Raw genomic sequence first — 26,103 nt, 5'->3', positions numbered from 1 at the left:
ATGGATAGAGCTGAAGCAAATGAGTACATCTGTATAGTTTTTCTTCTTGCTACGCTGCTTGTAAGGGAGCGCATTTCTCTTTTCAGAGGTAGTTCAAAAACTTCAACGTCACATTGCGTGGGGCGCAGGCAACCCCCTGAATAACATTTAACAGCCATCTGCCTTGCGCGCTCCAAGACAGCGACTTAAACTCTGAAGTTCATTTCCACAATTTCGGAACAGTTTCTTCATTTTGAAGTTTATTTCATACACAATGGAGAGCGAAACCTTGACACTGAAAAGTGTGATATTTTATATCACACTCACTTTACCATTGATAAACGGAACACCATCTAGATACAACATGTTTCACGGCAGCGTTCATTCTGGCTCCGAACACAGGCAGAGACATAAGTAAGTACACTTTTAATTAATAAAAGTTAGTTCAATTGTTTTCTGGCAAAATCAAAGTAATCATCCTGTTAAGTAGCCTATATGTTTTGTTATAACATTTGGATTGCATGATCAATTATAACCCAAATAGTCCAGCATACATGCCTAATGAAAACTTTAAATATACAATATTTCCTTTGTATGATCATGAAATGTCCCTTTCTCTAGAAATTGGTGTGCGTATGTTGTGCATAAGAACGTGAGCTGTTCAGTAGTCGGAGGCACTGCAAGTTACGTGCAACCAGAGTTCTCTCCGTGCCCAATGCATCAGCAGAACTGTGCGCAACAAGTGATGTAAGTTTCCCGAGAACCAGCTGTGGGTGGAGGGTGACAATTTATTAGGTCTTTAGAGCAGTGGGTTTTAGCTCGATATCGTTTCGACATTTGGCTGAAAATTGTGTTCTTCCGTCATGATTCACTGGGACAAAACTGAAAGGATAATTAGCTGTAAACCACACAGATCGACGGTGGGAGGAAGTGAGCAGGAATTGTGCTTTGATAGGTGCCAAGGGCTCACTATCTCTCTCCTTTGTGATTTACGTTCACATTTTTAGATCTCATTGTGTATGCCTATTTGCAACCTGTTATCTCTTGATAATTAGATATGATGGACAAGTGAATGTGATTATGATGTTTTTTGATGTACTCAGCAGAATGAAGACTGTTGAGGTCATGAGAAGTAGGTTCATTCTACAATTACACTATTGTCAGTCAAAACATGACTGAGTCAATTAGTAATGACAACATTACTCCCTACCCTGTGTCAGACATTTCATTATTTTCCAGTGTTCCTCTTGGTCCCACATTTGGAGGCAACTGTGAGATGTGTCCTGAAGTTACTAAGAAACAATGTGTAACTGGTTGTGAATGGTGGAAAATCCATCCATCATGTCTTGTCTTTGATTAGAGGTTAGAGGTTGATTAGAGGTTTGACTACCTTGCCCATCTGGGGTTTGTTGTCATAAACGTATCTTTATTGTTGGGATACCAATGTTTACACAGCTCTGCATAAATAACTCACTGCCCAAGCATAGTTGCGGCACAGCAAAACAATGATCACATTGAGCCAAGAACGACCATTAAAAGCAGAAGCTTGCTGCACAATAATATTGTTTATTATGGTGGTGTGATCATTTTTGCATAAAGGCTTGATTGTCTAGTTGTTGCCTACTGTCTAATCTTTATAAACATTTGATTCAATGACAGTAATAATGTCTTTCTGATGCCAGTGACTTGCGAAAAAAATAAAATAAATAAGGAGAACAGGGACATATAAAAGAGACTGGACAAACAGAGTGCCTTCTCGTCGAACATTTATATTGCTTGTTCACTCTCTAGGTATAGGACGCTCTTCCGGCCCATGTACAAGATCGCCTATAAACTGGTGACAGAGCTAGAGTGGAGGTGCTGTCCAGGTTTCCAAGGACACGACTGCAGAGACCTAAAGGGCGTGCCATCCCGTCAGACAGAGCAGAGCCAAAGGCCCCACCCCCCTCCCTCTCCTGGAAGCATCCCAGCAACACATGGTAGGATGGACATTTGGAGATAGTTTGTCTGTTTTTGACTTTTAATCATTTTTGACTGCCAATCGTGTAATGAAATGTTGACATACAGATTCCATACAGCCAACCAAACCACACCATGTGATTCCCCCCATGTAGGTCAAGAGCAATCATCAGGGGGGCAGAGTGGCCATCCATGGAGTGAGGCGGGGCAGACGGGCCAGGTGGGTGTGGGGCATCCCGGGGGTCAGACCACTCAGGGGGGAGTTGGGGGCCAGTGGACAAGGGGACCAACCAATCAGCAGTTAGAAGAGGAGGTCCAGCGTCTTGCCCAGACAGTCCTGGATATGCAGGCTGCCATGACAACAATGTCCTCCAACCTGCGCGTGGACGTCCAAGAGGACACCAGTAAGATGCTGGTCACTCTGCTGAACAACCTGCGGCAGCCTGACAGCGCGAGGGCTGGGGAGACCCAGAGCATTAGCCTACAGGGCCTCTCACTGGAGCATGACTACATGGGCATGGATGAGGTCATGAGCAAGATCAATCAGGTCACCGACACCCTCACTGTGAAGAGCAATGCTCTGGAGGACCTCCTGGGCAGAGTCAATCAGCACGATGGACAGCTCCAGTTGCTTATGGAGGCCACCCAGGGTCATCAGGCCACACCCCCTCCTGCTCCACAAGCCACGGATGCGTCCCTGCTGGCATACGTGGACGAGAAGTTTCGCGCCCTGAGGGATGAGTTGATGGAGGGCATGGAGATCAAGATGGCAGACCTAAAGAGCTCATGTGATTACAAGATCATGTCTGTGCAGGAGCAGTGTGAGGGCCAAGAGACCAACTACCTCAGCCTGACTGAGCTCCTAGACTCCAAGGAGGGCGACCTTCGCAAGGAGATCCAGGACCTCAAGGTCCAGTTGCCCAGCTCAGAAATGGGAGTCGGAGGAGGATCTCCTGGGATGGAAGAGTTGAGAAGGGAGGTGGAGAAGCTGTCTGTGAACCAGATGACTCTCCGGGCCAGTGTAGAGAGAATGGAAGGGCTCAGCTCTCCCCCCCGGACACCCCACCCCCTATTGACCCGTGTAGAGGTCCTGGAGAACCGTCTGAACACGTCTGAGAGGAGCCCGGGGGGGTGCTGTCTCTCCCTCCAGCAGAAGTTGAAAAGAGAGGGGGAGGAGAGGTCTGCTGGCCTGAGGAAGAGCCTGGAGGACAGGCTCAGCTCCATGGAGGGCAGGGTCACCAACCTCTTGACGAACCAAGATAACAGCCCCTTGAATGGGGCCCGGGGGCTAGAGAATCTCGAACGGGAGGTCAGCTCTTACAAGACAAGTGTTCAGGGCCTGGTGGACAGACTCCAAGCCCTGGACCAGTTGTGTTCTAAGGAAAATCCTGCTGTCATGCTGAACATTCAGCAGGACCTCCACACCTGCAGGACAAGCCTGGATGCCATGCAGAGCCGTGTGAATGGCCAATTGGATAGCTTCAGAGCCATGGAGGAGATTGTGCAGGGCCGTCTCCTGAACCACAGTGCAGGCATCTCAGACATACAGGGTGAGCTTCATGTTCTGAGGGGACTTGTGGGGACTCTGGAGGGCTCTCTTTCGGACTTGGGATCCTCTCTCAGCCAGCAAGCCAAGGAGATCCATCGGATCAATTCCACCTACAGCCGGGCCAGCACAAGATCACCCCAGGATTCAAGAGACCTGCTGGGGCGTGAGGAGCTGAGGGGTAGACTGGAGGAGCTGGCCAGGCAGGTGAGGGCTGAGGCCGACCGCTGCAGGCAGAGCGCCGAAGGAGTGGAGAAAGAGGTGGCTGGTGTGGACAGCAGAGTGGCCAACGTTGAGAACATGTGCAGTAAGCTGGATCCCATCTCAGGAAGTCTGCAGAGGATCAAGGAGGGGTTGAACAAGCACGTGACCGGACTGTGGACCTGCATCGGCCAGCTGAACCGTACTGTGAGAGCTCAGGCCCTGGATGTAGGAGGACTGAAGGGAACCTGCCAGCACCTGCAGAACCACATCTCTGACATGGCAAGGGACCTTCACGACCTGACCAGCAGTCCTCCAGGTAACTCAGGTAAGGGTTAAACTTGAAGCTTCAATGTAAAACAACAGGTGAGCAGCCTCCCTGTACTTTACTTCAAAGTAAATGATTATTCCATAGCCAAAAGTTGTAACCTATCTTCCATATGTTCTTAAAGCGTCCCCTACCATCCCTCTCCCTCTCTCCACCACATCACATCACACATAAACATGATTTATCATCCACAGGAGCTCCAGTAGCAAAGTCTGATCAAATAGTGTTAATAAGATTACCATCCTGGAAGCATCTGGAGACCATTTGTGGCTACAGGTTGCTTTTGTGTGTAAATTGCCCTTACTGGAATGTGTTAAATGGAGGATATGTTACTGTGTAAGATCGAGGGAGAGAGAAAGAGGGTTGTAGGGTCTGGGATATTTAAACTCCCTCTACTTTCTGACTCAGAGGAGGCAGGGATGATTGAACACACATGCCTGTTTTAATGGGCCCGGCGTGTGTTGAGCAATGCTTTTGCTTTCAGGGATTACTATGTTTGTGTGTGTGTGTGTGTGTGTGTGTGTGTGCATAACATTTATTTGAGTATGCTCAAGGGTAATATGCATTTCCACGCTCTGCAATTAATTTGGGTCTCTGTGAAAATGGGCCTTGTTGGTCTGTGCATTTCTGTCAGTGCAGAACCACACATCCTTGTTCACGATACATTACAATTGTGGACAGCTCAGTTGTGGTGCCCAGGCAACCCAATCTGACCCAGTAAAAGTTCCACAACAGAGGATAGAAGGAAGGTTTACAGAGCCTGTCTTCATCTTGTAGGACTGGCTTGTTATGAGTCAAATCTCAAATCTGCATGGTTTGGTCTGACGTGTTCTGGTTCCAGCAGAGAAGTAAACCTCAGATTCAGGTGGCTAAACTGCTCACTTCTGGGCTTAGTGCCCAGATCTGTTCTGAATGTGTGTCAAAAAAAATTAACACATGATCAGGCTCCACATCTGGCTCTGAAGACACATGTCACAGTCCAGAGCACGCCTATGGAGAAACTGACACATGTCAGCACCCCACCCTTCACTTCACTAGTAGAGTCATAATCTAAGTCTAAATCATTACTGTCAATTTAAGTGTTTGGGTAGCAGGCTTGGAGGGAGGGGCGTTATTCATATGTTCCAGAATAGGATGCTACGTCACCGTGGCTACGTGTTGTGAGACCACTTTGGCTCCCTGCTCCTCTCCTGCCCTGATGTCTGCCTGCCACACTTCTCTATCTCCACATCTGCCGTGTCTGGGAAGTGTTGCATGTTGGGAGTCCATTACTGGCCAATGTGTCATCGGCTTATCGATGAGCCACTTGCCAGAATCAATTGGGCTGTTTCAGTGGGTTCAGATTAGGAGCCAGTGAGAGACTTAATCTCCTCACCACTTCCTTGTACTCTCGTTAGCTCCTCAAATCCCTCCCCACCTCTGTTGCTGCTTTGTAGAATCAGTCCGACCCAGTCCAGCTCAGTCTTCTCTCTCTCTCTAAATAAACAGACAGCAGTCAGACATGTCCAGATGCTCAGCGCGTCGTCACGGCACATACCCTCTGATCGATGAGGCCAAACTGGAACAGTCACTGAGGCTCAGATTTACCATCTAATGTTTGTTTTGTTTGGTCTGTGGGTTGTTCATAGCTGTTTTAGCTTCCAATAGACAACGTTAATATTATCCTATCTGGCAAAATACAGAACGATTGTCAAATAGGTGCAGTTTTAGCTTGGCTAAACGGGTATCGGTCATCAGTGTAAAACATCTAGAATATGTAGTGTGAACACTGACACTAGAGTTTGTGACTGTGTGAATTCCAAAGGAAATGCACATTTAACAATTCCATCCTATTCACCCTACTTAAAAGAAAGGCCCTTTGTTCGGTTATCAAATGTGTGGTTTAAGTAGGGCAATTTCCCAAACCATTAGTCATTACTAAGCATCCAATGAGCTCACACTGTGTCCAAGAATCCCTCTGGAGGACAGCTCCCTGTGTGTGTGTGTGCGCGCGCGCGTGTGTGTGTTTTAAATGTTTGTGTGTAAACAGCACTATAGTTGTGAGAATCTTCTACTTAGGTGTGTGTGTGTGTACACTGTGTGTGTGTACTGTGTATGTGTGTACAATGTCTGTACTGTGTGTGTGTGTGTACACGTCTTCAAAACTGTCCTCCCTTGTCAATTCCCTCCTCCAGCTGACACGTTTCCTGTAGATGCTATCTGTACCAAAGCAGAGCTCTGCAGCTTTAAGAGGCACTTCCTCTGTTTGTGAGAGAGACATGTCCATGTGTGTGTCTAGGTGCCTCCGCTTGGTCACAGCCCATCCTCTTCATTGTGTTTGACAAGGTGGTCTCGGGTCACTAAAAGCCTATTTTAGACAGCACTTCAGAACCCCATTATAGGGACCAGCGAGATAAGTCAGCATGCTTTCCTGGCTCCTTGTCTGCTTCAGTGGCAACACTGCTCAGGTCAGTGACCTGGGAGAGATAAGGTTGGCTGGAGGGTGGCAGGGCAGACCTACTGGACAAGCCTCATAACCACAACAGAACAAGGCTGCTATTCAGAGAAAGTGTCCAAGTAGGAAAGCAGACTTTTAAGTTAGTTTAGCCCTGAAGGTCCTAATGAACTAGGTCGTTGAATGGACAGATTGGATCTGATCCAGGATCAATGCTGCAGGTCATGGCATCACAGGGTCTGGCCCACAGCTAGGACCAGACCTACTTCAACTTCCAATTGCTTTAAAACTCTAAATGTCTCCCTCTTTTTATGTTGGACCCTCCATGTGCCTGCTCACTGTTATTCCACCCTGTTCTGCTGAGCAAGGCAGTATGGTCCCTCGACAGATTTAAGGTATTTAAGATGATCGGTTTGGCTCTCTGCAAACTCAACTTTGGTTCCAAAGTCTGGGAGTAAATGCATTCATTCTCAAGACACAGACTCAGAACAGTGTCCTTTTTGGCTGGGAGTGATTCATAAATTCTGTATGTGGTACTAAATGACTGCACTGCGCCTATAATATGGTATGTAACTGGGAGAAGAGCTAGTTTTTTTTTTTCTTTCTGACCCACTGGGACGTGCATGTCATCTGAATTGGGGGGGGGGGGGGGGTGTTATAGGGGTGTGTGTATGTAGACTTTAGGCTTTCCTGGGATTGCTACATTTTCTATAAAATGCTTCTAGACACAGAGGCCCCCAGCTGCAATTGTTTACTATTGATGTATTTAGTCATGGGCTGTACGCACACACACACGCACACACGTGCAGATCATTTTCCCTGGTATTAAGGTAGGCATCACTTTTCTAAATGAGCCAGCACACGTGGGCAGACGCAGACTACCCCCCCCCCCCCCCTGGAGGTTTAACGGTGCCCCACCGGCCTGCCTTCTCAGCTCTATAACACTACCCAGAGATCTCTGGCTTTTATAGAGGCTGACCTCCGGTGCCTGGGGTGGGGGTGAGGTTGCCTGGTAGCTGGACATGTGACTAGGCCTCGTTATGCTGGTATGTCTTTCATGTAGCTCTGACATCAGACCTCTGTGAAAGACCAGGTTATAGTTAGCACTAGCATAACACAGTAGTTGATGGGCTTTAGTGCAGCAGTAACGTGTTTGTGAGTACAAAATTGGCAACGAACTTCAATAATGGAAAAAAACACATGGACTGAAAACCAAAAAGTAATTAAAATGGGGAGAGTTTCTACAGCACTGAAACTTAAAAACCCCACCTTCATGTCAAAAGGGAATTCCCCCTTTGACTTGGGAGTTATTTTGTTATTTGTGCACATTCAGTCACGTGAAAGTCAAAAACTGTCCAAAAACCAGCTGTTTTGTTAACACATCTGACTTCCAGACACCTGCTTTTTCATATCTACCTTCACTCTTTCTCCTGACCTCTTTCTTCTCTTTACCCGATTCAACCCTTTAATCTCTCATTCTTCCTCTTTTTACAGGTGTTCGGGTAGGTGTGAAAAACTCTGGCCTCTCCACACCGTCCAAGCCCCGGGTGCCACCCAAGGAGTCCCACCTAGAACTGGGCCCTGTGGGCCCCCTAGATTCCCCCCTCCCTGGGCCACATGTAATGGAGACTGGGCAGGCAGGCCCCCCTGGAACCAAGGCCTCCTCCAGGCTGCCCAAGGGGACCGATGGTAGCATGACCCCCCTCAAGGGCTTCGCAGGAGCCCCGGGTAGGAGCTCCGAGACGGGAGAGAAGGAGTGGGATGTAAAGCTCATAGAAGCACTATGTATATTCATTTATGTGATTGTGTAGAGTGTGTCTGTTTGCATGTCGGCAAAGCCTCATGAGATTTCCCCTTTCTGCAGCTCCTCCACCCATCTCAACGGTGTCTGTAAAGCCCAGTGTGCCTATGCTGTCAGGTGTGTTCCTCTCATCAGTCTGGTACTGTGCCATCACACACCACTCCATCTCCTCATGCTGACACGGCAAAATAACTCTTCTCTCAACAGCTCACATTCCACTGAGACCACAAACCCATAAACCATTCATGGCCTCAGGTAAGTGAAGACAATGCTATCTGTAGGACAGGGTCATCCACAGCATGGGTCAACTATTGTAACCCTGTGTGTGTGTGCCAGGTGAGGGGGTATCGTTTTCCGCTGGTCTGAACATCCGGTCTTTCCCTGGCGAGGTTGGAATCATACGCTTCAACAAGGTGCTTGTCAATGATGGAAGACACTACGACCCTCAGACAGGTAACTGGTACTGCCCTGGGATCGCTCTCTAACCCACACAGGTAGACACATGGGTGAACTACAAACAAGTCACACTCTTCTTTCTCATCTATTTCAGCTACCATCAGAGCCTGATAGTGGTAGAACGATAATAGTACTGAGGTGTCATGTTGTGGTTTGACTACTTGCAAGACTAATGTATCTTATACTGCCCCCCTCTGGCATACATTGGTCAGCTTGAAAATATCTAACCCTCCCCTTCCCCACCCACCCCATCTCACTGCCTTCTTTTCAGGGATCTTCACTGCTCCTGTGGAGGGCTTCTACCTGATCAGTGCCGTGCTGACAGCCCAAAGAGGAGAACACGTGGATGCTGTCCTCTCTGTGTCCAATCGCAGCATCCAGAGGCTGGACACGGCAGGTTACCGGGCAGATTTGGCCAGACCTAGACCAATCAAAGAGGGGAGATGTGACTGTGGAGGCTCTGCCTCTCTGAGCCTCGTGCTCACCCTGAAGAGAGGGGACAAGCTGGGGCTTGTCATGACCGCTGGGAAACTAGCCATCACTGAGTCCACAGAGGTTCTGTCCACTTTCAGTGGCGTCCTCCTCTACCCTCCCGCCCACAGATAACAGGAGCTACAGGACCTCCATGCCATGATGACAAGACTCTAACGATAGTTCAAACTGGCATTATCCTTTTGAGTTCTGGGAATATATACAGTAGTGAATCACACATTTACATATTGTTTTGTATGCTGTGCTTAAAACTACCTGTTAAAAGTTGTGTTATCTTTTTTTAATTAATTACATTAATATCTTTTATAGAAGGAGAAAACAACACATCCTGCCTTTATATTGAAGTATTAATATATTCAGTTACTTTGAAAAATGTTTTTGTAATGTACTGTTCTTAATGTGTGTTGTTTTGTCATTGTTTTACCATTGTGTTTTTACATAACTTGATTTGTTAATTCTTATTAGATCTGCTGTTGAAAATAAGTTGTTCTTTGAATACCTTCACTAAAGATATCCATATGCAACATTTGATAAAGGATGTGAAAACTCAGTAGTTTTTTTTGTTTGTTGCAATAACCGTGAATAATCTTAGAATAATGTTTTATTAAGAATAATTTGTTTCATTATTTTATTTATTTGATACAAACGTTCATCCCAAACATACACTTCATTAATTATTGACAAGCCAAACGTACATGACGTTTATCTAAAACATTGCAACCAGAATTATCCAACTTTAATACTTGAAGCAGCAGTAAAGGCATTTCAGATAAGACAAAAATTGATTAATTCTGTGTGATCAGGATACAATACATCACTCCTTAAGCAGTTGCTTCTTCACCTAAAGCACAGATCTGATGTGTTCTCAACACACGAAATGTCACTTTCATAGAAAGAACGGCAAAATATTTTACAGTACAGAGGCAACAACATTGAACACCATCAAATACAAAAGCAAAAGGATGCTCAATCAGGGATCAAAAAATATTTCTCCATATTATCTTTACAACTTCAGTTATTGTGAACCTACAAAAAAACAATCAGACCAAGAACTTCAAAATCCAACCTGAAATTGTCAAAACTAACAATTGTGCTTTAAGTGCATATGAACTCATCTCCATCAGAAAGGTCAGTTCTGTGTATGTGCCTGCTCGTGTGTGCAACAACAACATCTACAGTTTACATCAGAAAGTGCCTCCGAGACACAACTTCAAAGTGCCATATTCTATGATACTGAGTCAGCCCACATGTTACCTATCCGTGCATATTATCTACAGTGTCTGTATTTAAAACACGTGGCAGTTCTACTGGCATCTCAGTGCTAAAGCTTACCGTAGTTAAAGCTATAATATACTTATACAGCAAGGCTTTTAAAAGCAGACTTTCTACGTACTGTAAGCAGCACATCATCAATCAAGTGCATCAAGTCATTGAGGCTGTCCTGGGAATGTAAACCTACTGTAAATAGAGGTACTGTTAAACAGCTTTCTACTGGTGTCTATCAGTAAATAGTCTCAAACCTATTGGGCCTTTGGAATGCTATGCATTGCACAAAGCATATGCAACATTTTGTCATTACATATACTGTTCATACAGGTAGTAAGGCAGTACAATCAATGATGAAAAACACCATTAAAAACGTCACAAAAATATATTGGTACATATCAATGTTGATTTCAAGTTCTGTTTTCAACAATATACACACTACAATGGCTTTCCCACAGCATAGCTAGCTATCACTTCATTTTAAATAATACTAGAGGTATAAATGTGCCATTCTGGATCACAGCTCCTCAAGACCGACCTCCGCGATTGGCTGTCTCCAGAAGCAGAAGGAACTGAACTCTGGGAAGAGGAAGTTGGCGTTCTGTTCCTTGCTTCGAAGAGGGAAAACATGCTCCACAAGCTCACTCAGTCGGCTGTACCTGGAGACACAATGTGGAGGTAGGTCAGTGGTTGTGGTAGCCATGGAATGGCAGCCCATTGACTGCATATAGATACCACCAAGATAGAAAGTAGTGTTGGGTGTGGCTGTCTTACGAGGTTTTGTTGCCCTTGGTTTGCTCCAAGATGAGCTCTCCTTTAGGGTTGACGGTGAAGATCCTACATACAGGGACCCCCACTTGCTTGTAAGCAAACACATCCTGAGACAACCAGCAAAGAAGTATCATTGGGTGAATTTTTTGTAGATAGTCAAATTCAAAATCAAATTCATACTTTAAGGTTAGAATAAGAGTTGGGAATCAAACTTACATTGGTTCTGTTCCCAAAAGCAGCGTAGAAGGGATGTGTGTTGGGGTGGAAGAGGTTCTTAATATCCGTGAGGCACTCAATCTTAAATTTCTCCGGCTTCTTCTCTATAACCTCTCTGAGAGAGACAGAAGCAGAGATGGAGGATTAGAAATGTCCGCTGAGCGATTAGCTGGGTGCTCATTAAATCAAGTGTGTCTGGAGTCTGGGTGTTTGTGTTGGAGGGACCTGTGGAAGGCTGAGAAGAGGCTGCTGGGGCACAGCATGAGAGGGCCCCTGGGCAGGATGGTGCCCCTGTCATTCACCCAGTGCAGGTACCCTCTGGTCATGTCTGCCATGCCAATGGCCCGGGCCGAACAGTAAAGGAACTTGTAGCCATTCCTGAGAAGGAGAGAAGGGAGAGACAGAGAGAGGAAAAGAGAGAAACAGGCCAAGTGAATGAGAGAGAGATAGAAAGAAAGAGACATGAGTTGGACTGAATCTCTATTGAGATGACTGATGTTGTGTGACCACTGACTATAGAGTATAGAGACATACTCGTGCACTAGGTGGTAGAGTCTGGCGATGCCAGGGTGAGTCCAGTCTTTACCCAGCTGAGGGAGAATCTGACCAAACACATCAGACCTGGAGAGAAACGGGATTCATTTAATGAGTTTTCAATTGAATACGATTTGACTGACATGCATGCAATGTTATTAAGGGTTTTTATAAAGCACAAATACATAAATTCCTAACAAATCCTCCAAATAATCCCTGGGTTTAAACAAAGGGTTCAAATCTAAACGCTTTGCCAGCAGGTGTTTTAAAGGAGAGACAGGATGAGAGTGCTCATTACTTGGTGATGGTCCCGTCGATGTCGGAGATGATGACCTTGTCGTCCCAGCTCCACAGGTAGATGGTTCCCTCGCAGCGGCAGGTGCCCTGGTACTGGGTGGTGATGCTGAAGGTCACGTCATTCGGACCCTCCCTCAGCTTCAGACTGGTCTATCGGAGAGGGAGGGGGAGAGGGATGTATGTCTATCAAGCAGTAATACATTCTGAAGATGTGGTCTTGTACAGCTCAATGGAATGGAACTGACTGACTGCACTGTGACTTGTTAGACGTGTGAGCGTGTGACTTACTATCTGGTTGGAGGAGAGGCGGAGGGACTTCCTGTAGGAGTGTGTAGCGGCTGCAGCTGGAGGCTCGGTTGAGGGCGGAGCAGGAACAGGGGCCACAGCGTTGAGCTCTTGGGATTCGTCATCGCTGGAGGAGTCGGCTGCTTTCTGCCTGCATCACACAGCCGCCACACCAGTACGAACATTAACCTCTCTCAGAGATGTCAAGTCATGGAACTGTACTGTTTCCCGCTTGACATTGTGCTGAAAAGCTACATTTATGACACAAACGGTGCTTGAATAACAGCTATAGACCTGCATGTGGATGTACGACCACTAGAGGGCAGTGTCCCAATACACCTACTCTCTGAATGCAGACTTTTGGTAAAAAAAAAAAAACTTATTTAAAACACTCAGTGATTTAGATGAATTGGTTAGCCAAGATTGGAGCCAGTAGTGGATTGAGAGTTTTTTTTTTCTTGAGGAAAAAAAAGACTATAAACTATAGTTTAAAGTCTACAAAAAACAGATTAGTATTTGTTTTGATCATGAGGCAGTGAGGTTGAAAGAGCTGGGAGGCTGTGGGTAATGGGTTTTGAGGCTAGCACTCTGTCACAGCTGTTTGTAGTGCACACTCAAGGGAATTTTTTATTTTTATTTTTTATTTCACTTTTATTTAGCCAGGTAGGAATCTGAAACTTCTGCTCACAAGGTTGTTGTGAGCTGCAAAACAACAACTTCTTATAAACCCTGGTTTTGTTGAATTGGTTGTTGACTCACTGTATAGCAGGGGCCTGGTGAGGAACAGGGCTCTCTCTGCTAAGGGACTCCTGTCTCTCCATCTTAGTCTCTGACTGAGGAGAGGAACCAAAGACAAATCAACTATTATTTTAAAACACCATACATCGCAACGTTGACCACATATGAAAGAATATTGTGAACTAAACTAATACAGATAGTAGCAGATAAGAATAATTTCCATTCAAACACAGGTAGTCTGATTTCCCTATGGTAAAGGAAATGGAAATGTAAACAAATGTAGTTCCATGGGAACATCAATGAAAAATATACAGTATACTGTACTGTTTAGTATACTGCAATGTACACCTCGATATGCTAGAAACCACTAGATTACCACTAGATTATTAAAATCTAATGTTTATTTTGCCCACACATTTCATGTAACTTGCACAATAGTCCAACTGCTTGTGAAATAGCTTAAAAGTAGTTTTCAAAAAGTCAGATGTGTGACTCCCCATCCCCAAATAGCACCCTGTAATGCAGCCCTGAGACCCCCCCTGTAGTCACCTGCTTCACACTGCTCTTTCTCCAGAACCACCAGCGACCAGACTTCTTTGGCATCTTCTCCTTCACCCACGCCTCCTCAGTCGCCTGGGAAACCACACATTCACCATGGATGAGTATTCACACACAGAGAGACAGCTTTAACAATACATAAGCAGGAGAGCACACAGAAGGGGAGACATGTTCTAGGTCTACAGTACCTTGGGCAGGTTCTTCTGGAAGGCCTGCATGCTTAGTATCAAGGGAGCTGCCAAGGTCCAGTTGTAATATCTGTTCAAATGTGTAAAATTATGGTATACAAAGCAGGCTTACCAGAATGAATAGTTGTACTGTGTGTATACATGTGTGATGTCGTGATGTGAGTCAATATCATTCAATATGTTATTCAATTTGACTCACCGGTTGGCGATTCGAACTACTAAATTGGGATTGTCAATAATCGCTGGATTTTCAGCAAATTCCTGATATGTAATGATGTGCTCCATGAATCTCTCTGCAACAGAGAAGCATCTTTATCTCCAACAGTATGCATCACCACACCCTCACTTGATATACAGCATTATTAAACATACTATGCATGTTAAGTCTAGGGAAGCTCACTGACTGGTAGACAATCAGGGTCAACTGCACAATGCAGTCCTTCCTTCATCTATTTCCCCAATTTGTAGTGCTGATATTCTGTAACAGTTTAACGAGTTCTAACTGGTTCAGCAGCCTGATATATGTCAGGATGTGTCCTGGTCACCTTTGGAGATCTCAGAGTTCTCTCCCACACCCCCACAGAGAGATACGGTGACGTCGGGCAGGTCACCGGCGGAGTCCGACAGACACTCTGTCCCACTGTCGGCCGCAGCGCTCCCCACAGAATGAGGTGACTGGGAGCCTGAACGCCTCTCCACCCAGTCCTGAGGAACCTGCTCGGACTCGCTGGAACACAAACACAGCCATGGATTTGATGAAATCCAACTAACGATAATGAAATAGAATTGGTCCTCTTCTCCCACAGACAACACAATGGTGAGGCTCATGTTAGTGTGTGAATGATGAATGTAAAAAGGTTCACAGTTTGGTTCCATTCTAGCAGTGAAGGGTCAGGGCTCAGGTATAGTCATGGGTCACTACCTCTTTGGGAAGTAGCGTGCCACAACATCAGGCTCCAGCGCGCTCAGGTCGTCCAGGTAGATGTCCTCAGGCCCCTGGTGCTGGCTCCTCTTCCTCACTCCTTGGTCACACAGAGAAAGTGATCACACCTGCCCCGACCACAACCTGGTCAGCACTATCACACAAAACCTTTTTTCACTTCCTCCTCTTCATGAGAACCTCTGCATGGCCACATGCACGGCACATTCACTGGTTCGGGTAAGAACTTCCCTGAGCTGACTAAGAAAACCACTTCCTTCCTGTCAGCTCTCCCAGACACACATTACTAAAACCACCCTGTCTGGGCGTAGCGCTTCACAGCGCTACTAAGTACATACTCAGTACATACTAAGTACATACTCAGTACATACTCATTAGAAAGATGTTTCCTCTAAACAAATACTACCCTTTCTATTTAGGGAGCCGTCCCAAATCACTCAGTGCTATACTTGACTTCGAGAAAAGCACATCCCAAAACTATTCAACTAATTTATGCTCATAACAAGTGAGATGGGCAATAAGCTACATAAACGCCATACATTCTGAATACATAAAAAACGATCCTTCCATCATTGCTAGACAGAGAGCCGGTGTGGAGACTTCAGTACCTCTTCTCTTGGAGGGCGAGTCTGCCCTGGAGCAGGGTCTGGTGTCGGGGTGTCTGGTACCCTTGTGACTGGCCGCGGCAGCCCCAGCCACACTGGCACTGTCTCTCCGACTGGATGCGGACACACTGGGGGGGGAGGACGTCCAACGGGTCCTGCGCTCCAGTTTGGGGGGACAGACATCAGACTTGGGGACACTGAGGTCAGGTTTGGGGGGAGAGGGCTCTGCTTTGGAGGAGCATGGCTCCGTCGTGAGAGGTGTAGTGTTGGGTTCAGGTTTTGTGAGGTCCGGCTCACAGGGGTTGATTAGGGCCCGGTTGGGTTCAGATACAGGGCTGGGAAAGTTGTTGTTGGGGTTATGCCGGTCCGCTTTAGGGGTGCGGGGTTCTGGTTTGATGATGGTGCGGATCGGTTCCACGGAGGTCTGCATGTCCTTCACCCCAGCTTCCATGGCCTCCGAGCTAAGAATGACACGGAAGTGGGTGCTCTCGGATGGGGTGATGGTCACTGTCTTAGGGAGATCTGATCTCTCTTTCTTGCTGACCTGGACACATGGATAGAAAGAATGATGTCATTAAACTAATGAAATTATTCAATTACAACTCCAGAATTTCCATAGTCAAATAATCATTTGATTATCTGCAATCTATGACTGTCTGAAGGGGTCTGTTTGTGGTGGTGGTAGTGGGAGGGGGGGGGGGTGGTGAGGCCTTACCCTGGTGGATTCTGGGAACTCTCCCCAGGACCACTGCATGTGGGACTCAGATCTGAGCATGCTCTCTGTCGACTTCACCATGAGCTCTGAGTCACTATTAGGAGACTGGGGTTCTGAGAGGGCTCTGCAGCAGTCAAAACACACAAATACAGTCGGTCTAGAGACAAGTTCCAACTACCCTTTTACTTCAAACCACAAGAACACTTGCGGTTGCTAACACATGAACTAACTAACAGGAATCGAAACAACAATAAACAAGAAAAACTGAGAGAAAGAACAGCTACCACGAGGTCAAGCTGAGCATATTTAAAAAACAATTTTTTTCCTATGCTTCACCTAGTATAATCACTGCATTTGTTTAGTAGATGACACATTTGCATTTTTCATAACGGTTATCTCATGATCCAATCTGTTTTGTGTATGTTAATGTTGGTGAGTTTACTGTTGCTCCCTTATACTGATTGTGTTTGCATAACTTGTGTTGACACTGTGTCGATGGCTACCTGTCAGAGTGAGCCCAGTCTCCGTCAGAGAAGGGGTAGCTGTCCAGGGAGTAGAGGGAGGGGTGCTGCCGGGGCTCTGCCGGGTCCTTCACTGAGGAACTCCTGAGGGCACACAGCTTTATGTATTAGACAGGTTGATTAGACAGGGGGTCAGATGGCTGAGTGGTTAGGGAGTCGGGCTATTAATTAGAAAGTTGTTGGTTTGATTCCCGGCCGTGCCAAATGACGTTGTGTCCTTGGGCAAGGCACTTCACCCTACTTGCCACAGGGAGAATGTCCCTGTACTTACTGTAAGTCGCTCTGGATAAGAGCGTCGACTAAATGTTAATGTTTCGATTTTGTTTATGAACTTAAGTCCCATGGAGTGTCTGGGTGAGGCCCAAACACACCTGCCGTTGTGTGTGGCGTGCTCCTCGTCAGAGCTGAGCTCACAGGCCTCCTCCCCTGCGGCGGCGGCGGCCCCGGGGGCGTGCTCCTCCTTGCGGGCGTCGGCTTTGTGCTTCCTCCGGCGCCTCTTCTTCTTCTTCCCGGCACCGGCGGCGTTGCTGGGCTGGGTCAGGGCTGAGGCGGGGTCCTCGTGAGGCGTCCCGTTCTCCAGACCCGACCCCCCGGCTTTGGACTCCCGGCTCCAGGACAGAACCTCTTCTGTGGGGATAGGCGAGGTGGCGAGGTGGGCCGGGACGATCTCCTGGGTATGGGAGCAACAACAGAATAACTGTCAACAAACATTAACTACAGCTCTAAATAGTGGACAGATTTGCATAGCTCCCCCCTTGAAAGATTTGTCTAAAATTTTTCTTTGATAGTTTTTACACATTTATTGAACTACTTTTTGTATGAAGTTCAAAACACTCACGTTGTGCTGCTCTGTCTCCTGGACAAAGAAGGCCTCTCCATTGTCTCCTAGCTTCATGTGTAGCTCCACCGGTTCCCCATTGATCTCAATGTCAATCTGCAGGTACCAGAGAACAGCTGCTCATGTGGCCTCACTTTGACCTCAGTCTGCACAATCACAGTGCACAATGATGCTTCATTACAAGTGAGCCACAGGTAAACCACATGTGAACAAGGTAGTAAAAGGAGTTGGGCCAAACACCAGCTGTAGGTCGAGACACAGGATTAGCTAGAGCTTTAGCGTTAGCCTTACAGGACAGCATACGCCATAAAGTGTTGCTTTTGTGATTGCTATACAGGACAGGTCACGTATCTCTTTAACCTATACAGGACAGGTCACGTATCTCTTTAACCTATACAGGACAGGTCACGTATCTCTTTAACCTATACAGGACAGGTCACGTATCTCTTTAACCTATACAGGACAGGTCACGTATCTCTTTAACCTATACAGGACAGGTCACCTATCTCTTTAACCTCCGAGAGTTGCACACCGGTGTGGGACTCTTAGTAAGGTCTCAAATTTGGCCTAAAAAAAAACATTTGGTTTACCAGTCCCAAAAAAACACATAGAGCAAGAAAAAAGAAAACTGCCACGTGTACAGTAGATGAATATACACTAAACGAGCAGAGAGCGTCAGTCATGTGAAACTCTTTATTTACAGTTCAGAATGTATCGAATCGTATAATGTATAGAATGAGTTTATACAGGCAGTGTAGGACTTATGTGTTTTTGATGTGAGTTGAGGTCATCTAAACAGAGCCGTGTCAGAGTTAGTCTACCCAGCTATAAATAGAGAGAGGACTGTAAGCCTTGAAAACAAGCAGTGAGACAACAGGGAAGTTGCTGTCCTGTCATACAGCAGAATATGTGGAGTAGAGCAGGGCTGGCCTGAGGATTGGGATGAGTGGAGAATGCATTGTGTCCTTGATTGTAAACTCTGCAGCAGATTTAGAAGAATCTTATGGTGTCCAGAACCGAACCAATCTGACAGATGTCATACTTTCAGTGTTGCACCCTTCACTATCTCAAGGGCACAATCGTTTTTTGCTGGGGTAGGGCAAATGTGTTGCCATGGTGACCAGTTCCATTCCCCTCTCCTCCTCCCTCTCCTCCCTCCCTCCCTTTCCTTCCTCCCTCCCTCTCCTCCCGTCATCTCCACCTGCCCCACTCACCACTTTCTCCTTGGAGCGGAGCACACCCAGTTTCCCAAAGCGCACGTGGAAGGGGGAGCACTGGAAGCTTCCATCCTGCTGCCGGACCACCACCACGTCGATGCAGCCGGAGAGCGTGGCCTGGTTGATCCCCTTGTACAGCTCCTTCACTGTCACCAGCACCTGGCCAGCCAGCTGGCCCATGTAGTTCATGGTGTCTACCTGCCGACCACACCCAAAGCAAACAGTGCAATTAAGCGTCTAGTTTGAGGATCAAAAAGTGAAAACGTATGTTGAATCCCTCCTGAAAACACTTGTTTGTACACGACACAGCTATCTTCACCATACCTTTAAGATCTTTGCGCAGGCAAACATAAATCATCACGACAACAGCATAAGGGTGGGGATCAAAGCTAGTGGAATCTGATGTTGAGTTTGAGGTTAGAATAGAAAGCAGGTATAACGTTGAAATTACTGGGACACTGAGCGACCCTGTTCCTGGAGGAATGCGGTACTAGTGCAGAGCTGCACAGCAGCTTAAACCCAGTGGTTCTGTCCTATATTTTCCTCTACAGGGTCTGGAACAAGCATCAGGCTAATCAGGCCCGGGCTCTCAGCTCTGAAGAGCCCAGCAGACTGTCCTGCTGGTGGGCTGGAGACCAGGAGCCCTGGGCCTCCTGGAACTTGCTGGCTTCCCAGTTCTCCCTCGCTCTACACAACGCCTCCCACAGGGCCCCACCGGGGCTGTGTCTGAGGGCCTGGTTCATCCACGGTATGCTGTCACATACATGGGAATCATGGGGGAGGCAGAGGACACCCATAGGATGGGGTACTCTGTGGTACTACTGTACAGGGATCAGACATAAAGTGGGATTTTATGACCTAGATCCTTCTGTTTATTACAGACTGCAGAAACAGCTTCAAAAACTCGTAACCTAAACAAAGCGTGTTGTGAATGTGGGTTTTAGAGGGAAGTGAAACAGTCTCTTTCTCCTGGAAGCTCTGTGTGTTCATATGATTTATGTCACTCTAAGAAAGTTAGTGATTAGTTAGATCGACTCTTATTGAGTGACTTGTTGCTATTGTAGGTTAGATATAACGAAGTTAAGTCTTGTACTTGCTGTGTAATATTTTACTGTTGATTGTTCTTTTACAGGTACAGTCCTGCACTTTTGTGGTTCATGTTGTTTTATTTGTAACTTGTATAACTACATGCTCTTATGGGTCTTCCCTTTTGGCACTTGTTTAGCTTTTTCACAATGTATGCTTCATGTTTTGGCTGCTTGCAATGTTTGGGACTATCTCGTTGTTATGTTCAGTGACCTATGCTCTTTTGTAAAGCTCTCTCTTGGAAGTCGCTTTGGATAAAAGTGTCTGCTAAATGAATAAATGTAAATGTAAATGTAGTGATTAGTCCATAAAGGGCTTCCACGAAACAAAAGTATTGTTGAAAGTTTTTGCAAGTCACTAATTTGACTCAGGACTGGGTTGTCCTGAAAGGAAAAAAATGAGCCAAACAGAAACCTCACAAAACAGCAACACTTCAAACTGCCAAAACATGTTTTTTCCCCAGAGCTCAATTATGATATTTTGTACGTAATAAAATGTTTATATGATATTTGGTAGGCCCCTTATCATTGTCATAGTACTTGCCTATTAACAACCTATTTGTGGTAACTGTTACAGTCTGCACACTGTAATAACCTGATGCCACTGTGTACAGTTAATAACAACACCTTTAGCAAATATGTAGTTGTACTGTATCAGCTGTCCTACACAGTGCAGAGACAAAGGACTTAACAGCAGACCAGTGGTCATGGGCCAGGGCCACAGATTACAGCCCTGCTCCAGCCGGGAGGCCTGGTTCTAAACAGGGACACAGGTCCACTGGGTTCACTTATAAAAAAAGCTAACGGTAACAGGGCCACTTAAAAAGATCTATTGTTTACCGGGGTTTTGCTGCTGCTGATGCTTTTGGGGCTATTCACCGTATCACACTGTAGCTGGGTGACCTGCTAAGCCAATAGACGAGGAGCACAATAATGTGGGACCATGTCAGGTCTAATGCAGGACCTGGTATGGCTCCCATATACACACACGTGTATGTTTTCACACACACTCACAAACATCCAATCGCACACAAACGCCCACAAACACCCCAAGTACACACAGATGCACACAAATACCATTCATTTCTACTATTGGAGCTGTCCTCTCCTGTATAATACAATAGGCCTATATTACAGTAAAAATAGGACAAGAAGTACCAGAAGTGTAACTCCACAACAAGATCAAGAATGCTTAAGAACCTTAGACAATCGTTCTGTTTGTGCTGCATATACCAGTACGCTTTAAATCTTAATCTCAAAAGCCAGTGTTGACAATTTCTGCTGAATAATAATTAGGAGAAATCAGTCATTTATATGACATTATCAGTACACATTAAGTTCTACTGCAAAGACCACAAGTAAATAACAACAACCGCATAAATGAGGCAGGTCATAACCATAATACTGTAACTCAATTCAAAAATGTGAATATCAGAAGAAAGACTCAAACCAGACTGATCCCAAGGAGGGGTGTCAGAAAGGTCAACTCACCAGAGTCCAGGAGGACTTGAGGTCCTCCCGCTGTTCCCCCATAGAGCTGTGGAGGCCACGAGGCTCCCCTGAGAGCTCCATGTCTCCTCTGGCCCTGACCTGCTCACCAGAGAGGCTAGGACTGTCCTCTGGGTCTCCCTCAGCTCTCTTCCTCCTCTCACCCTCCCTCTCCTTCCCTCCCTTCTGTCCCTCCCTCACACTGACTCTGTGTCTCTCACACTCTCCTCATCTGCCACCCCTTCAACAAATAGGTGCCATGCACCGCTGACTCTGATCCCAGAACCCCTAACCCCCGTCCACCCAACTGAACACAAACACTGTGAGGTCAAATCACCCCTGATCCTTAACAGCTATTACATAACCACCAACAGGACCTGCACCCAAACGCCTCTGCCATCAACCTCCTGTTATGGCATGGAAAAATTCAGTGTTAGCCTGATGAAGAGTCACCTTGAGACAGACCTATCTCCTCTGGCATTTCTCCATTACAATTATTTTGGAGAAAATAATTTCCAGATAAAGAGAGATTTGAAGGGTGCTTACAACATTGTTTCCCTTGGGTTAAGACATTATTTGGTAACAAAAGAGCATTGTTCAAGTGGATTAGTGCTCACTACAAACGAAATGTACTGTACATGCTTATGTAACTACAAAGTGTTTCTGCCGCTTTACAGTAACTGCTGTCTTTTAAAGAAGAAAGCAAAAGGTTGTTAAGTCATGTCAGATGACCATCACCCATGGAAAGCTCCGTGACTCCCAGAGTTAGGATTCAGCTGACTGTATGTCTATCTGTGCTGGGTCAGAGACTTTTCTAAACACATGCAGAACCTAATTTAGGCAGGAAAAATCCTGATCCAGACCTGCACTTCACTGCACAATATCTCGATATAGAGAGATATAACAATGTCACCCTTTCTATTGGTTGGACAATAATGACATACTATCTGGTAAACAATTCATTCGCAGTACTGATTAAGACCAAAACATGTTCTGCAACTTTAATAACAGTGAGCTATTTAAGCACCGTTAATAAACTACAGTGGCCCTAAGACTCGAACATAACTGGCTTATCTGTCGGCCCACTATTCAATTTGATTTCATAATAAGCTTGAACACGAGTTGTTTATTGTAAAGTGAAACGACTGACAACAAAAACAGAACTCTATCACCCTCCCTCTGAGAAGGTTAGGAGCACCTTGAGAGGCGTTAATCTCGTTTTCAAGCTTAGAGTAAATCTAGCTTTCTCTGTCTCGTCACGTTTCTCCGGGTCTCCAAATACAGTTAGCCAACGTGAAGAATGGTCACGCGTCTACTCCCAGGCCAGCCACTGGCAGGCTCTGGTCAACTCAAGGAACAAAATCTCCATCATGTCACTCGTTCATCGGTAACTTTGAAAGTTATCCATAGAGACGAACGCTTGTGTAATATTAGGCTACAACAATTGTTTTATGTAGGCTACAACATGTTTACACAACGTGATAGTGACATTATATAAAATGGTTGTGTGTTACATTAATATATAGAGCATTCTCATCCACTTGCCGGTCATTTGTAGGTAGGCTATCTATAATTCAAGTGAATTAAATAGCCTGTGGTAGAATGTTCTGTTAACTTTAATGTAAAATATAGGCAGTAGACCGCTGAGGAACTACATTATATTATTATACTTGGTGACACTTAATAGGAAAACAAATACATCCACATAGGCTACGTACGTGTACGCGTTCACAACGAAACCAAACCCCTTTCCCCAATAACGTTCCATTGGTATGGGTTTGATCGGGATTCACATTTTCAAACATGTATTCAGTTTAAATCTCAACTGCCCCATTATATGTTAGTTTAATGTATGTAATGTCTCCAGCACCGAAGGTGAATGCAGCCAACATACCTTTCAAAGACACATTCGCCGGTGCGGGAAAGTATGAGCCCTCACTTCACTTCTCTTCAATAGGAGACTCACAGTTGCAGCGTTATAATCTGAAATCATGTGACCTCCGGAGCGTTTACGTCATTACATTATAACACTGTGGTTCGCTACAATGTGAGCGCACTCTCCTGCCACATTCTCCCTCAATGGATGTGTTGACTATCATAAGTCATTTGATATTTTTCTGACAATTTTATTTTAGTTATTTATGCTACCCCAGCCCCTGTTCCAGTCGAACAGCTACTAATGCTGTGCCCCATAGTCTGTATAAAATCAGAGAATTACACAAGTTTATATTGTGCATAAATCTATCTAACGTCTCTTAAATTCATAGTTAACTAAAGGGAATTTGACAGCTGCCATTGATGATTTATGTTAACCGTATGCCTTTATTTGAAGTTTATGATTCAAACATTAAAGAATATAAAATACAAATGTCAAGAAAAAAAGCAGTTCCTACTGTGCAATATTGTAACGTCAGGCAAATTAAATGGATATGACCAAAATTATTTTCTTCTTTGGATATCAATAAGTCATCATCTAAAGGTTATGATGTATTTTCCATGGAGAAATAGGAAAGAAAATAACAAGTGGCCATTAAACAACAACTCATATTTCCAAGTTCTGCTACACACCAATCATGCCCCGAACAAACTACAGCAAAACCATTTCACACTGTGATGAATCTATTCTCTCCTTTTCTAACACTCCTGTTTGTCCTGTTCAGTCTGTGTTCTGTGCTTGCGTTTCAGATGTGAGCTCTGTGACTGGCTTGTCTTCATCCGTGCCTGTGGCCTCAGTCAGGTACTCCTGTTCTGCAGCAGTAGGGGTCAGGTTCTCCTGTTCTGCAGCAGCGGGGGTCAGGTTCTCCTGTTCTGCAGCAGCAGGGACAGGAGCCCTTTTCTCTTCTGCAACACCAACCTTTCCACCCACTTTCTCCACTTTCATTTCCTTTTTCTTATTAGACTTTTCCTCTGCTTTGCTCTCTTTTTTTTCTTCTGCGATATGCATTGGTTGTTTCAGAATTACAGAGTCTGAAAGGATACGAAAAGTGGATTAATTTCCTAGTTTACATCCACTCATTCATATATTCATAAAACCACTTCAAGTTTCAAGTTTTTAAATGGTGTATAGTGTTTACGATAGGCCTACAAAGAAAGGAATGTACTCCATTCCTGTCCATGCAGTAACATGAGCATACACATACACAGATCTACCTGGGGGTTGGTCTTCATCTTACCTTTCCTTTTCTGCATTTTCTTTCCAGTAACTGTCGTCTTTTTCTTCTCCTGAGGGGTGTTTGGCCCAAACACTACGTTCCCATCAGCATCAGTCAGATATGCAGTCCCTCCCAAGTCTCCTGTGCCCTCTGTCACTTTTATCTGGCAGGAGAGGTTATCCACTTAGACACATACAAACCCACAATAGATTATAATAACATATTGAAACTTATCTTCGTAAAATTAGGTAAGGCGGCGATACTTACCAAGGACACATTAGGATCACTTGAATATTTATTATTTCCAGACTAATAAAGGTGGCATGTGATTTGAATTTCTACAATGAAGTCATAATGTTAAATGAACATATCTGAGCGAAATTGTCTGTCCATATTTTAGACATTGTGGTTCACAAAACCAGAGATGTAAACAATCAGTGTTTGTTTCCTATCATCAATTACGTAGGCACTACCTGCACATCTATAGAGACTGCAAGATGGTAAATGAAGATTATAGGTCAATCTTGTAGGCAGATATTGACCATGCCCTGGGCAATCGGGACTGATGAGTCTCTGTGGGGCCCACACCCTGGCCTCAGTGTGAGAAAGGTGGCTGCTTTCATTATACTGCTGTGACTTAACCCTTTGTTCAGTTAGATGTCATTACAGCCACATTCCCTGGTTCATCCATCCACCTTTTCCGGTCAATGACCTCAAATGGAGACTCAAACACACACACACACACACTTTCACACACACACACACACACGCACACACAGGTATGACTAAGAGTTTTTTTCCACACGCCCCTAGCATTTCCTTGTTGTGTTCTTCATAAGAAACACTTTCTTTTTCTCGGTCACATTGTTACATATCGTTCCCAGTCAAAGATCATAGGTCCATGTAGTAAATAATTGATGAGTGGATATAAAATCATGTGCCTAAGGTTGAATCGAAATGTGTGTTACGTGCACAAAAAGGCAACTCAATGCACTAAGGAAGGAGAAGGAATGTGATGAGTAGGGAGGCTTTACTAGATGTGTGTGGAGGACATGAAGGGCAGTTGGTTTGGGTGTGTTGAGAGCCCAACAGGATGTGACATGTGACATGAAAGACGAGTGCTTACGTGTGTTCTGATCAGACCTGGACCAAAATGTTCTTTTAATTATTTAGGTGCACTTTATTCAGTTTGCTGGGCAGGGGGATGGGTGGACTGACAGCAAGAACTCGCTTCAGTTACTGTTACCATGGTTTACTCCATTGTTCCCAGTAAATTAAATCAAATGCACCTCAAATAATGGAAAGATTTCATTTGGGCCGTGGTCTGGCTGAAAAAAGGGGAGTGTCTTCATGCGTTGATTGTTGACTCCATGCTCTTGGCAATCTACTGTAGCAAACAGAATCAGACAAGTGACTGGAGTGAAGGGTGAAGAGAATACAGAACTGGAAGGAAGGGAATGTGAGGAGTTTGTGATAGGGGAGACCACACAGTG

General features: G+C 45.3%; 3 protein-coding genes across 4 annotated transcripts; 1 reads left to right on the top strand and 2 right to left on the bottom strand.

Moving 5' to 3' along the window:
* Positions 1-162: 162 nt before the first annotated feature.
* Positions 163-9,740, top strand: emilin2b (elastin microfibril interfacer 2b). Of its 2 annotated transcripts, none has more exons than XM_084703078.1 (9): positions 163-393; positions 601-726; positions 1,771-1,958; positions 2,094-4,004; positions 7,942-8,175; positions 8,312-8,365; positions 8,456-8,503; positions 8,585-8,701; positions 8,976-9,740. In XM_084703078.1, the coding sequence occupies exons 1-9, from the start codon at positions 254-256 to the stop codon at positions 9,308-9,310; spliced, it is 3,153 nt and encodes a 1,050-aa protein (XP_084559204.1). In that variant the 5' UTR covers positions 163-253; the 3' UTR covers positions 9,311-9,740. The 2 variants fall into 2 exon arrangements, with proteins under 2 accessions (XP_084559204.1, XP_084559203.1); XM_084703077.1 differs by having other exon boundaries at positions 2,094-4,013.
* Positions 9,741-9,798: 58 nt separating this feature from the next.
* LOC146274938 (phosphatidate phosphatase LPIN2-like) lies at positions 9,799-23,426 on the bottom strand. The gene is made up of 20 exons (XM_084703079.1): positions 23,353-23,426; positions 18,883-19,083; positions 17,669-17,764; positions 17,202-17,500; positions 16,813-16,914; positions 16,310-16,433; positions 15,598-16,138; positions 14,972-15,071; positions 14,595-14,776; positions 14,249-14,342; positions 14,050-14,119; positions 13,853-13,936; positions 13,325-13,398; positions 12,569-12,716; positions 12,282-12,430; positions 11,984-12,070; positions 11,675-11,827; positions 11,450-11,564; positions 11,237-11,340; positions 9,799-11,121 (listed from the first exon to the last, which is right to left on the bottom strand). Exons 2-20 carry the CDS (start codon positions 19,072-19,074, stop codon positions 10,980-10,982), a joined length of 2,856 nt encoding a protein of 951 aa, XP_084559205.1. The 5' UTR covers positions 19,075-19,083; positions 23,353-23,426; the 3' UTR covers positions 9,799-10,979.
* Positions 23,427-23,775: 349 nt separating this feature from the next.
* LOC146274937 (uncharacterized) lies at positions 23,776-25,994 on the bottom strand. The gene is made up of 2 exons (XM_084702641.1): positions 24,632-25,994; positions 23,776-24,425 (listed from the first exon to the last, which is right to left on the bottom strand). Exons 1-2 carry the CDS (start codon positions 24,645-24,647, stop codon positions 24,115-24,117), a joined length of 327 nt encoding a protein of 108 aa, XP_084558767.1. The 5' UTR covers positions 24,648-25,994; the 3' UTR covers positions 23,776-24,114.
* Between the last annotated feature and the right edge of the window lie 109 nt (positions 25,995-26,103).

The sequence above is a fragment of the Hypomesus nipponensis genome, chromosome 8, assembly GCF_054491055.1.
Source record: "Hypomesus nipponensis isolate SF chromosome 8, ASM5449105v1, whole genome shotgun sequence".
Taxonomy (NCBI): domain Eukaryota; kingdom Metazoa; phylum Chordata; class Actinopteri; order Osmeriformes; family Osmeridae; genus Hypomesus; species Hypomesus nipponensis.
The sequence above is the reverse complement of the archived record's forward strand: the minus strand, read 5'-3'. Positions and strand labels throughout refer to the sequence as shown.

What these genes read in the sequence shown, in the direction of transcription:
- LOC146274938 (XM_084703079.1), bottom strand. Translation starts at nt 19,074, where the DNA reads ATGAACTACATGGGCCAGCTGGCTGGCCAGGTGCTGGTGACAGTGAAG. An exon ending in AGGAGACAGAGCAGCACAAC is followed by an intron (nt 17,501 to 17,668) that starts GTGAGTGTTTTG and finishes TCCCATACCCAG; the next exon opens with GAGATCGTCCCGGCCCACCT. An exon ending in GAAAGAGCAGTGTGAAGCAG is followed by an intron (nt 13,399 to 13,852) that starts GTGACTACAGGG and finishes TCCTCTCCTCAG; the next exon opens with TCAGAGACTAAGATGGAGAG.
- emilin2b (XM_084703077.1), top strand. Translation starts at nt 254, where the DNA reads ATGGAGAGCGAAACCTTGACACTGAAAAGTGTGATATTTTATATCACA. An exon ending in AACTGTGCGCAACAAGTGAT is followed by an intron (nt 727 to 1,770) that starts GTAAGTTTCCCG and finishes TTCACTCTCTAG; the next exon opens with GTATAGGACGCTCTTCCGGC. An exon ending in ACACTACGACCCTCAGACAG is followed by an intron (nt 8,702 to 8,975) that starts GTAACTGGTACT and finishes CCTTCTTTTCAG; the next exon opens with GGATCTTCACTGCTCCTGTG.